The sequence below is a fragment of the Monodon monoceros genome, unplaced genomic scaffold, assembly GCF_005190385.1.
Source record: "Monodon monoceros isolate NGI ecotype Baffin Bay Population unplaced genomic scaffold, NGI_Narwhal_1 Super_Scaffold_16, whole genome shotgun sequence".
Taxonomy (NCBI): domain Eukaryota; kingdom Metazoa; phylum Chordata; class Mammalia; order Artiodactyla; family Monodontidae; genus Monodon; species Monodon monoceros.
This window is the reverse complement of record NW_021703772.1, coordinates 38,808,105-38,820,866: the sequence shown is the minus strand read 5'-3', so window position 1 is coordinate 38,820,866 and position 12,762 is coordinate 38,808,105. Positions and strand designations below refer to the sequence as shown.

At 40.7% G+C, this 12,762-nt stretch overlaps 1 protein-coding gene across 3 annotated transcripts in view; it reads right to left on the bottom strand.

The window, feature by feature from the left end:
- HECW2 (HECT, C2 and WW domain containing E3 ubiquitin protein ligase 2) overlaps positions 1-12,762 on the bottom strand; it is a 422,655-nt gene that overhangs the window by 75,381 nt on the left and 334,512 nt on the right. For all 3 annotated transcript variants that reach the window (XM_029225749.1, XM_029225748.1, XM_029225750.1), the window contains 3 exons: positions 10,180-10,314; positions 6,765-6,867; positions 4,735-4,831 (listed from right to left, as the gene is read on the bottom strand). In XM_029225749.1, the coding sequence (XP_029081582.1) occupies positions 4,735-4,831; positions 6,765-6,867; positions 10,180-10,314 (335 nt within the window). The remainder of the gene's footprint in view (positions 1-4,734; positions 4,832-6,764; positions 6,868-10,179; positions 10,315-12,762) is intronic.

Here is a 12,762-nt window from a genome sequence, read left to right as displayed (position 1 = left end):
TTGGATCGATCCCTTGATCATTATGTAGTGTCCTTCTTTGTCTCTTTTAATAGTCCTTATTTTAAAGTCTATTTTGTCTGATATGAGAATTGCTACTCCAGCTTTCTTTTGATTTCCATTTGCATGGAATATCTTTTTCCATACCCTCACTTTCAGTCTGTATGTGTCCCTAGGTCTGAAGTGGGTCTCTTGTAGACAGCATATATACGGATCTTGTTTTTGTATCCATTCAGCCAGTTTATGTGTTTTGGTTGGAGCATTTAATCCATTTACATTTAAGGTAATTATGTATATGTATGTCCCTATTACCATTTTCTTAATTGTTTTGGGCTTATTATTGTAGGTCTTTTCCTTCTCTTGTGTTTCCTGCCTAGAGAAGTTCCTTTAGTATTTGTTCTAAAGCTGGTTTGGTGGCGTTGAATTCTCTTAGCTTTTGCTTGTCTGTAAATCTGAATGAGATCCTTGCTGGGTAGAGCAACCTTGGTTGTAGGTTTTACCCTTTCATCACTTTAAATATGTCCTGCCACACCCTTCTGGCTTGCAGAGTTTCTGCTGAAAGATCAGCTGTTAACCTTATGGGGATTCCCTTGTATGTTATTTGCTGCTTTTCCCTTGCTGCCTTAAAAATATTTTCTTTGTATTTAATTTTTGATACTTTCATTAATATGTGTCTTGACATGTTTCTCCTTGGATTTATCCTGTATGGGACCCTCTGCACTTCCTGGACTTGACTATTTCCTTTCCCATGTTACGGAAGTTTTCAACTATAATCTCTTCAGATATTTTCTCAGTCCTTTTTTTTCTCTTCTTCTGCTGGGACCCTTATAACTCGAATGTTGGTGCCTTTAATGTTGTCCCAGAGGTCGCTGAGACTGTCTTCAATTCTTTTCATTCTTTGTTCTTTATTCTGCTCTGCAGTCATTACTTCCACTATTTTATCTTCCAGGTCACTTATCCGTTCTTCTGCCTCAGTTATTCTGCTATTGATTCCTTCTAGAGAAATTTTCATTGCATTTATTGTGTTGCTTATTATTGTTTGTTTGCTCTTTAGTTTTTCTAGATCCTTGTTACACATTTCTTGTGATTTTCTCCATTCTATTTTGAAGATTTTGGATCATCTTTACTATCATTATTCTGAATTCTTTTTCAGGTAGGCTGCCTATTTCCTCTTCATTTGTTAGGTCGGGTGGGTTTTTGCCTTGCTCCTTCATCTGCTATGTTTTTCTGTCTTCTCATTTTGCTTAACTTACTGTGTTTGGGGCCTCCTTTTCGCAGGCTGCAGGTTCATAGTTTCTGTTGTTTTTGGTGTCTGTCCCCAGTGGCTAAGGTTGGTTCAGTGGGTTGTGTAGGCTTCCTGGTGGAAGGGACTAGTGCCTGTGTTGTGGTGGATGAGGCTGGATCTTGTCTTTCTGGTGGGCAGGTCCACGTCTGCTGGTGTGTTTTGTGGTGTCTGTGGCCTTATTATGATTTTAGGCAGCCTCTGTGCTAATGGATGGGGTTGTGTTTCTGTCTTGCTAGTTGTTTGGCATAGCATGTCCTGCACTGTGGCTTGCTGGTTGTTGACTGGAGCTGGGTCTTGGTGTTGAGATGGAGATCTCTGGGAGATTTTTGCCGTTTGATATTACATGGAGCTGGGAGGTCTCTTGTGGACCAGTGTCCTGAACTTGGCTCTCCCACCTCAGTGGCACAGCTGGAGCTGGAGCACCAAGAGTCTGTCCTCCACACGGCTCAGAATAAAAGGGAGAAAAAAAAGAAAGAAAGAAGGAAGAAGATAAAATAAAATAAAATAAAATAAAATAGGGCTTCCCTGGTGGCGCAGTGGTTGAGAGTCCACCTGCCGATGCAGGGGACACAGGTTTGTGCCCCGGTCCGGGAAGGTCCCACATGCCACGGAGCGGCTGGGCCCATGAGCCATGGCCGCTGAGCCTGTGCGTCCGGAGCCTGTGCTCTGCAACAGGAGAGGCCACAACAGTGAGAGGCCTGCGTACCGCAAAAAATAAATAAATAAATAAAATAAAATAAAGTAAAATAAAATATAGTTATTAAAATAAAAAATAATTACTAAGAAAAAAAATTTTTTCAGTAATAATAAAAAAAAAAACCCGACAGAGAGAACCCTAGGACAAATGGTAAAAGCAAAGCTATACAGACAAAATCACACACAGAAGCATACACATACACACTCACAAAGAGAGAAAAAGGGGAAAAAATATATATATAACGTTGCTCCCAAATTCCACCTCCTCAATTTGGGATGATTCGTTTCCTATTCAGGTATTCCACAGATGCAGGGTTCATCACGTTAATTGTGGAGATCTAATCTGTGGCTCCTGAGGCTCCTGGGGGAGATTTCCCTTTCTCTTCTTTGTTCGCACAGCTCCAGGGGTTCAGCTTTGGATTTGGACCCGCCTCTGCGTGTAGGTCGCCTGAGGGCGTCTGTTCTTCGCTCAGACAGGACGGGGTTAAAGGAGCAGCTGATTTGGGGGCTCTGGCTCACTCAGGCCGGGGGGAGGGAGGAGTATGGAGTGCGGGGTGAGCCTGCGGCGGCAGAGGCCGCCGTGACGTTGCACCAGCCTGAGGCACGCCGTGCGTTTTCCCGGGGAAGTTGTCCCTGGATCACGGGACCCTGGCAGTGGCGGGCTGCACAGGCTCCTGGTAGGGGAGGTGTGGATAGTGACCTGTGCTTGCACACAGGCTTCTTGGTGGCAGCAGCAGCGGCCTTAGCGTCTCATGCCTGTCTCTGGGGTCCATGCTGATAGCCACGGCTCGCGCCAGTCTCTGGAGCTCCTTTAAGCAGCGCTCTGAATCCCCTCTCCTCGTGCACAAGGAAACAAAGAGGCAAGAAAAAGCCTCTTGCCTCTTCTGCAGGTCCAGACTTTTTCCCGGACTCCCTCCCGGCTAGCCATGGTGCACTAACTCCCTGCAGGATGTGTTCACGCTGCCAACCCCAGTCCTCTCCTGGTACTCCGACCAAAGCCCGAGCCTCAGCTCCCAGCCCCCGTCGGCCCCGGTGGGTGAGCAGACAACCCTCTCGAGCTGGTGAGTGCCGGTCGGCACCGATCCTCTGTGCGGGAATCTCTCCGCTTTGACCTCTGCACCCCTGTTGCTGCGCTCTCCTCCACGGCTGCGAAGCTTCCCCTTTCCGCCACCTGCAGTCTCCGCCCGCGAAGGGCCTTCCTAGTGTGTGGAAACCTTTCCTCCTTCACAGCTCCCTCCCACTAGTGCAGGTCCCGTCCCTATTCTTTTGTCTCTGTTTTTTCTTTTTTCTTTTGCCCTACCCAGGTACGTGGGGAGTTTCTTGCCTTTTGGGAGGTCTGAGGTCTTCTGCCAGCGTTCAGTAGGTGTTCTGTAGGAGTTGTTCCACGTGTAGATGTATTTCTGGTGTATCTTTGGGGAGGAAGGTGATCTCCGCCTCTTACTCTTCCGCCATCTTGAAGCTCCTCCAAGTTGTACTCACTGGCACAAGGTGGCCATCCCTGGCTTCACATCAACATGATCTCAGGCACAAATCTCCTTGTTTTTCCATTTTGTCTTTAAGTTACTTGTTGAAACAACTGGCCCGCAGTCCCAAGGACTGTCGCGGCTTCGGCTGGTGGGGCCCCTCCAGAGCTGGCAGTCTCAGTGAGGCTACCCTCCCCTCGGACTCCAGGGAAGTTCAGTGACGGCGGAGGGAAGAGACCCCGAACAAGCTACAGTGAGGTTTTAAGAAATTAAATGCTTGAGCTCTACCCCAGACCTCCTGAATTAAATTTCTGGGCAGGGCATGGGAGGACAGAGGGTATAAATTCAGAGAAGGGAGAGGAGTTGGGGGAAGCAAGACCTGGCATTCTGTACCTTATAAAACTCCCCAGTAATGCTGATAAAAACAGCTTGACGTAACTTAGTGGAGCAATATTTGAGAATCACTGCCACGGGGCAGGATGGCACCATTGGGCAAACGTATTCCTGTCAGTTAACGTGGCATGTAGACCAAATGGGCTTTGAGTTATGCAGGATTTTCAGCAGAAACTCCCACGTCTTTCCATCTCCACCTCTCTGATGCCTAGCACACCAAAGTTGAGAAATACTACACTAGATCATGAGCCTGAGAGTCCACAGTGGGGCCGAAAGGCTTCAAGGAGGGGCATCTTACATTGAATTTAAAAAGAAAAATCTTGCCAAACATAGAAGAAGAGAAGAGTTGCCAAGGAAAAGGAACAGCATGTATTCAGGAAAGGAAAACTGGGCTTAAAGTGTGATGCACTGAAGAGTTGTTTAGAAGAAAGGGTTCCTGCAGGGGAATGCTAGGCTCTGGAGAGGATCAGATTTCTTCCTTGGGTTCCACTGTGTTTTTATTATGGAAAATTGTGAATACCAAGTCTAGGATTTTATAAATCTCAATTCAAAAAACTCTATGTTACTTTTGTTCACTCAAGTTACATTCTAATAGGCAGTGTCTTATTATTTTTGTTATCATCTGCACATCTAGGATGCATTCTTGGCTGTGAAATTTTCATATTTCTTCTTTAAAGTTTGTTCCAGGTTCTTTAGTCAGTTTCATTCAGTCCTCATACTTAACAGAGAAAAGCCAGGACTACATTGACCTGATGTTAATAACAAGGTATTTGTGTACAAGATGCCTTTGTTCAGAATGCCACAAAGCAAGAGTGAATTTCCAAGACAATTATCAGTGTTACTGAAGATTTAATGGTTGGGGCTTATGCAACCTGAATGAAATACCAATATTATGGTTACCTGAGTGAGTGATTCCTGGTAAGATCAGGTTGACGCTCCTGTAGAATTTCAAAGATGTTGGGCTGGCGCAGAAATGCAACAATCTTGTCATTGTAAGCTGAAAAAACATACATATGTAACAATATTTTAAAATCTGTTATTTTATGCACATAAATCCAGACTTTTTAAGTTTTGTTTTTCTGGTTAATATTCCTTGTATTCAAAGTCATAGTTTAGAGCCACTATAGATGCTTAAATTCCAATTTGCGTCTATCCTGTCATATGAGTATCGGACTTAGATCTGTTAGGTATGACTGACTTAAGCACTCATTAAACTCATCTGATGAGCCATATTTATTATCAAATTGCAAGATGAGATCACCAACAAGATTCTAGATACTGATTGTTTTATGCTACTGCTTACTAAAATCAACCTTATAAGCAATTGTTAAAAATGGAAAACCATCTTCTGATTAAATGTCAGCCACCTACAGAGGTGAAGAGATAGAGCAGGAGTTGCTAAAATACCGTAGTTGCCAGCAGCAACTACCAATATGCAGAGGCAAACCATTCCCAAATTCTACGTGGAAATAAATGCCATTAAGCCACAGGGTAGCTCTTTACCAAGCCAACTACACCAACAGCTACAATACGACTAGCATCATCAATTATGTACATAATATTTTAAAAGGAAAATCTGTATCTTAGTCAAAGCTGGCTAATATTTACAGAAATTTTAAATTTAATTAACGTTTACTAAAGGTTCTGTTAATACTCTTTTGTCAAGAAAGTAATTTGCTTACTTGAGATAATTCCTCTTGATTCCATTTATTTATAATCAGAAATACAGATATATTTAAATTACAGAACTGAGTGTCTGAATTCTCAAACATCAGAGATCCTAGTTCAGTCAATACTCTTGTGCTCATAAATATGATCAAGAAACATGCCTTACTTTAACAAAATATCACTCAAAAGAAGTATAATTCTCTAGACATTTGCCACTTCGAATTTTCGCTGCATCATGCTAATTTTAGTAAAATGTAAATAAAATAAAAAAAAATACTATCTGCTAACATGGAATCACATTGTCAAACTCAAAGTGTCCCTAACTGCACATTTCACCACATATAATAAAAACATCTTTATAACTGAGGTTTTGTCAGCAGTTTTTACATTCTATCTAAGATCAGAGACTAGATAACTTTTTAAATGACAATTTTATAGTACTTTAAAATTGTATGTGCAGCATTTAGTATCATATGAGTAACAGCATAATAAAACATAGACTGTTCAATTTCTACCCAAGGTTTCTTCTTATTCAGTGACTGTCGAACCTTTTAGGACGTGGGCACTGCATTATATTTCATGGTAAAGTCTTTCTTAAAAAAGTAAAAATTTTAAAGCAAAACCAGACAAATGGAGAGTTGCTCAAATTTAAGATGAAACAGGGAGCCCATCTGGCCTCCTGCCAGTCTGTCCACTCCACCTGCCTTAGGGGCTCTAGGTTTGAAAACTGATCTACTTCAACCTCATCATTTTACTAACAACTCAAGTTGTTCTTTAGGCCAATTTGCCTACATTCATTTATTTTTATTTTACAATTTTGGAGACTTTTGCTGTCTTGCATTTGCTACAAAAGCCCTTAAGAATGTGCCATCATTGCTTTCTTATTTTGTGAGGCTCACACACCTTTTAAACTCTGTCTCAAGCATTAAGATATATACTAAATAAATGCTTGTCCAAATGCCTAATTTAAAATGACCACACAATACAGCTGCCTTAAGAACTTATTTTTCCTTAACTTCAACAATCTAATATAATAGTTCTACTCAGGTAAGGTAGAGTAGTAGAAAAAATTCTCATCCTATAGGATTTTACAAGACATAAGTGTTTTGAGACTCAAATCGATTTCTTAGGGATAATGCAGCAGTTTTTCAGTACAGGGCAAATGTAGCAGGCTGACAATAGGGAAGTGTATCAGCAGAGAATGCATGGTACACACTGACATGAAAAGCAAAGATAAAGACTTTGGGAAAGAGATGACATACCCACTGGAACCATGTCCTGGTACTGTGGCCTACTAACTGTATTGAACGTACTTGATGGCCTGGGAAGAACTGGTGGTCCTGCATGTCGAGAATCTTCTCCTACCTGCAAACACAAGCAGTGTTTTTGTTCTGCACCAAATCCTAGAATACTTTACATCAGTACCCCAAGCCAAGTTGTTCAGAACACTTGACAATGAGCATTGTTAAGTACCAACTGATCAGAACAGAGGCTAGCTGAAGAGCTGACACAGGACTCTCAAAAGCTCTGCTTCAGTTGCTGAATTGAGGGGATGGGTTGGGGTATAACGTCCCTGAGAGGGGCAAGGGCAGTAACTGTTGACCAAGTGGTACAGGAGTAGCTCAAAATGCCTACACCTCTTGGGGATGTAGATGCTGAATACCTGTTCCTCAGGAATAACTTCTACCCGACAAAACACAAACCTGCAAAAGTACAATCAGAGAGAACACTTGGGTGGTACAAAATTCATCGGGCAGTGCCAGGATATACCTTCTTTTGGCCAAGGCAAGTCAGGGAATTCCCTGCCTCAGCAGAGGAGGGGTTGAAGAGCAGCAGTCTTCATGTGGGTTTCCGAGTTGGATATTACCTCCTCAGAAGCAATTTTACATGCCTATTAGAGCACCCAGTACAACAGCTTTTTCTGGTTTGAACCTCCCACACCAGCAAGCTAATCACAGCAGGTGTGGAGGAGCTAAATAGGGTTGCCCCAACCTGAATTAGTTACATACTGATTATAGGCTTAGAAACTCATACATACAAGGAGATAAATAAAAACGCCCATTAATAATCTTACCAGAAAACTCTAACACTGCTTTAGCTTCTGTTTTAGCATTTTCCCCCCATACTACAGAAGTCTTTTAAGACAACAGTAGAACAGTTGAATAAGAGAGTAAGAGAACAAAAGGCAAAACAACCTCCTGGATTTATAAATTGGTACTTTTAAAATACAGTTTCTACTCCCACCCATTCAAACCCTCACAACCATTTTATCATACTGCATCCGTTAGGTGTTCAGAGAGGGTTTTTCTAAAGGCACTAAAGCTGGAAATATCGTCCCCACACTCGACTGCTTGTTTATCCTTCAAGAATGTTCTCACTCATTCTTCAATGTGTAGTTCAAACAGCCCCTCCTCGATGAAGCCTTCCCTTCCCTTCAAGCTGACACTAAATGTCACCTTCTCTGAGCACCCACAGCACTCGGGGTACATTTCTGAAGCAGCTGCCATTATTAACAGTCTATAAAGCATTTTTTGCTTGTATTCTTATTCATCTGGATTATGGTTAGTTTTATATATTCTCTCCTTAATAAGAACGCAGGAACATACATTATTTACTTGTATCCCTCACACCAACCACGTTTCTACACTACAGGTGTTTAGTAAGTATTCATTTGTTGGATGGAAGAGATACCAAAATTTCTACTACCTGGAATATTTGCTAAATAAGTCTAAGAGAATGGTTGGGAAGACTTGTGAATGTAACCAGAAATTTCCCACTCTGCTTCTTTTGAGTTACTGGCTCTGAGAAATGAAGTCAGCCCCTCTTGGGAGAGATTCAATCATTAACTATACCTTGTCAGTCACCAAACTTATCATTTCAATCTACCAACATATACTTTCCCTCCTGTCAGTAAGTTGCCTTGTGTCATCATTTCCCAGAACAGCCAAAGGTCTTCTCCTTGACACCCTGCTTCTTCAAACCAGACCATCAAACCAGACCATTATCAGTGGGCAAGCCGTGATAAACGTGTGTATTACTGCAGGATGTGCGTGCTTCCGACAGCTGGGCCAGAAAGCACATTCCCCTCAAGGGTTTAACAACGCTGAGACTGAATGCTGAGTCTTTATGGGGTTGTCTCTGTTCCACTGCTCAGCTTCCGTCAATAAGAAGAGAAGTCCTCATTCAAATTTTAATGTGTACCTTAGTATCCCTACTGCTAGACCATGAAACTAATTCAAGTTCTGAGGCGGAGGAGTTGAAAGAAAATATAAGTATAGCTACTAATCTCATGCATGTAGTCCTGATCAGACTAAGCAGCCAGCGTCATATTGTGACGTCAAATAAGGCAAGCATCTAAAGTGCACTGGTTGCGTGATAAAACGAGGCAGGGCCCTGATATGCTACATATCAGGCACAAGGTCCAAAGGTGAGAGGTCTGTTCTGCTTTTTAGATGAATGCTATTAGCATCATCCAGTTCACCACTAATGTTTTATATGACAGCCAGGTAGAGATTTATTAGCTACTCATAAAACATGAATATTTTTGTGCATACCTCATCCTGCAATAGATTTATATAACATTTTTATGTGAGCTTCTCGTGTGTACTCTTCTATGTCTTCACTTACAACCAGCAAACACACATAATCATTAGAGCCAGTATGTAAATCATGAGGGGAAATTCCAAGAGTGGAATTTTGATGAATCAAATCCAGTTATTTATTACTTTCATAATCTTTTCTTATAATAGAAGCTACAAAAATATTTGACATACAATATAATACTGAAAATATGATATGCACATAGATGGAACGTGGAAATGGCATGCAGGAAAAGAATCTTAATTCTTCTTGTCTAAGGGAATTTTTAGAAACAATGTATATCAAGTGATAATATATGACATTCAAAGCGTAAGTCTTTATTAAGGAGAAAATATGTGACCTAAAGCATTCCTGTTTTATTTATTTAACCTGCTACAGAAAAAGGGAAACAGGAAGAGATTATTTCTTTTGTCTTTTTCTTTCTTTTTTTTTTTTTTTCTGGTTAGATTATTAGAGAGCCCTCATGTGGTTACCATGGGACACTGCAAACTAGCAAAGTATAATAGAGTACGGTAGAGCTTTTAGTAATTCTTAATGCTACCCATTTTCTCTGAGCACTTAAGAGTACATAAATCAACCCTCATACATATCCTAACTTTAAAGAATATTAGTGAGGATGCCACAACCCCATAGCATTGGCCGAAGATTTTAATCTAATCCAGCAATCCTCACTTAAGAAACTTCCCTATCTTTAACCTAATTTTAATCCCCTAAAAAAGTTACATTCCTTCCTTCCTATGAAGCTGCTCTTAGGTATGCAAAAGGGCTCATCATCATCCTCTCTTGAACACTGTATTGCATCATGAATTCCCTCACCATCCACTGAGCTTTTTTTTTTTCTAAATCTCTAATTTCTTCAAACTTTCCTCACATGTCCTACTTTTTAAACCTGTAATTTAGGCTCTATGAGTTTCCAGAGAAACCCCGTTAACATTCCAACACTTTCAGCCTCCAAATGATAGTCTCTAAATCAAACTAGAAAAACAAAACAATAAGAAAGAGGCAGCACGATTCCATAAACCCCACATCCCGTGCTTCTATCAGCCAACAGGTCGGTCGCTAAGGCTCAGGACTCACCTCGCCTGCGCTGTGGCTGCGCTGCCTGGTCAGGTGCTGTCGATGCACCAGCGCGCTCGTGGGTCTGCTGCTCTGAAGCGGGAGCCGGGGATCGATGAAAGTGGTGGTACGCGAGTTGTGATCGACAAAAAATGCCTAGGAAGCAACCCACTCAGTCAACACTCCGTACATGGCACACACCTGTCTAGCGGTCCTATCATTTCACACATGCAGGGAAAGACCCACTTTGGAGTGAAAACCTTCGCTCCGTTTTCTCGTAATTTCAAATCTTCGGGAGAATTTCTCCTTCTTCCCTCAGGACAGACCAGAAGAGAGGAAGCAACGCTTAGATTGGATGCAGAATGAAGACAGCAGGAAGGAACATTGTTCCTGGCTTTAGGAAATACAGTCATCAAAGATAGGATCTTAGAAAGAAGCCCCCTGAGTGGATATTTGGGCTTCTCTCTTAACTGATGCTCTTTGCTCTTACTGCTATCGGTTATTACCAAGTTTTTCTTTCAAACATCACTGACTTCTCTTTTCCTTCTATGTAATCAGCTACCAAGTCCTCCCCCATTTTCTCATTATAGTGTCTCCTCTATTTGTCCCACCCCAGCCTATCATTCATTCCATTATTTCAGGGTTTTCTCTTAAACATATAATGATTAATAGTTTCTCAGTTGTTCCACATCTCTACAACCTTATTCACTGAATGGCACCTCACTATCAGAATTTTTTTTCTAAAAGCTTTGACTACATTTCCACTCCAATCCAAAGCCTCTAATGGCTACCTGTTATCTATAGAAAAAACATTCCAACCCTTTGGTCAGTTTTCCAAGACTCTTTACAATCTCCTTCTTACTTTCTTTCCAGTTTGGTCATTGATCACACACCCAGATAAATTCTATCACATACAATGACTCAGGGCAAGACACTTAAGTTCTCTGGGATATAGATTTCTTATAAAAACATGCCTCCTTCATTCATAATAAACATTTCTCCACCATAAAGTGATAGGAAGGAGGAAACCATGTCTGTCATGTTTACTGCAGAATCCCTTGTGACATGAAACCACGCATGAGCATAAACCATTTCCCTCAGTTTTGCAGTAAGGATTGCATGTAATATAGAAAGGCCTTTAAAAATTCTGTTTGTTTAATTTTAAAACTCGATGTAAGTGCTATTTTTCATTATCATTAGGAACAAAATGGTGTTAAGTTTGCAATGTAAAATTCATTCAAGGTAATAATGAAGCCCATCATCTCAAGGATAATTAGAAAATATAAGTTTTCCATGATCAGATAAAGTTAATTAGGTCAAGATAAAAAGGACTATTAGGAGAGCCTGGAGACTCATTACTGATAAATGTCAGGAGACATGATATATGCCAAATAACCTAAGCAAAAAAGAACTGATGGAGCTCTGTTAACAAAGTACCTTAAAGACTAGGAATGAATGCATCTAGGCAAATCCCAGGGGCAGATGGTATATTTATGCTGATTAAAAATTCACCTTTCCATTATGAAACAAAATGTTTCTGTAGATAATCAGGAAACAGAGCAAAATAATTTGTAAGTAGCTCCCAAATAGGGGGAAAAATGACTTCTTTAAAAAAAAATAACTTTAAGCAGAATGTGCACTAGAAACAAAGCAGAGAAATGGCCAAAACAAGAATCCTTGTCTGTCCCTTCTCTCGATATCCGATTTCCAGGTACAAAGACTGGATTAAATGGAAGTCTTGTAGGACGGAGTCACCAACCTCACATCCCTGGGTAATGCTCCCTTTTCCATAACCTATCAGGTGGAATATCTTTCTTCTCTGATCTTGTAAAAATGTACACCAACAATAAACCCTACACAGGCTTGTATTGTCAGGCTCTGGTCTCAAATGTGACACTAGTCCCCGTTTGAGTTGAGCTTCTAATACAAATGTATGTATATTATTTCTGCCACTATTTAAAATGTCATAAAATAGAAATTCATTTTTTTAATATACATTTCAACATAATAGGTATTATAGTCAATTTAATATTCTCTTTATGTATATTAAGATTAAGCGCTTATTACTACAACAATAATATTAGCCATGTCGTTTTAAGGGGAAAATACAAAGAGTATGAAAATAGAATTGCCTATTTACCTAATGTCTTAGGAATGTTTTGAAGGAACAGGTGGTCATTTAGAGGTAACGATGAATCACTTGTAATTATGAGGACAAATGGGTGTGTACATCTAGGTCAGTTGTGATTTACATGGAGTGTCATAGTATAATTTGACGTTAAGAGGCTTCTTTAAAATCCATTCTATAAAAAATTATACTGTGAATGCCTTCAGGGTAGGGACCCTTTCTTACTCACCCTGTTCTCCCTAATAGCTTTTAGGGCTGCAGCTGGGAGAAAGAGAGTGCTCAGTAAATAAACTGCCAAAAACTCGAACAGCAGACTCCTGACCAAAATACAGGAAGACAACTGACAATGAACTAACCAAGTATTAAAAGTCACATTCTTTTATGTAAGCATAGAAATACTGAAAGATTTGAGAAAAATACATGAGAGAAGTGTGTGTGTGTGTGTGTGTGTGTGTGTGTGTGTGTGTGTGTGTGTG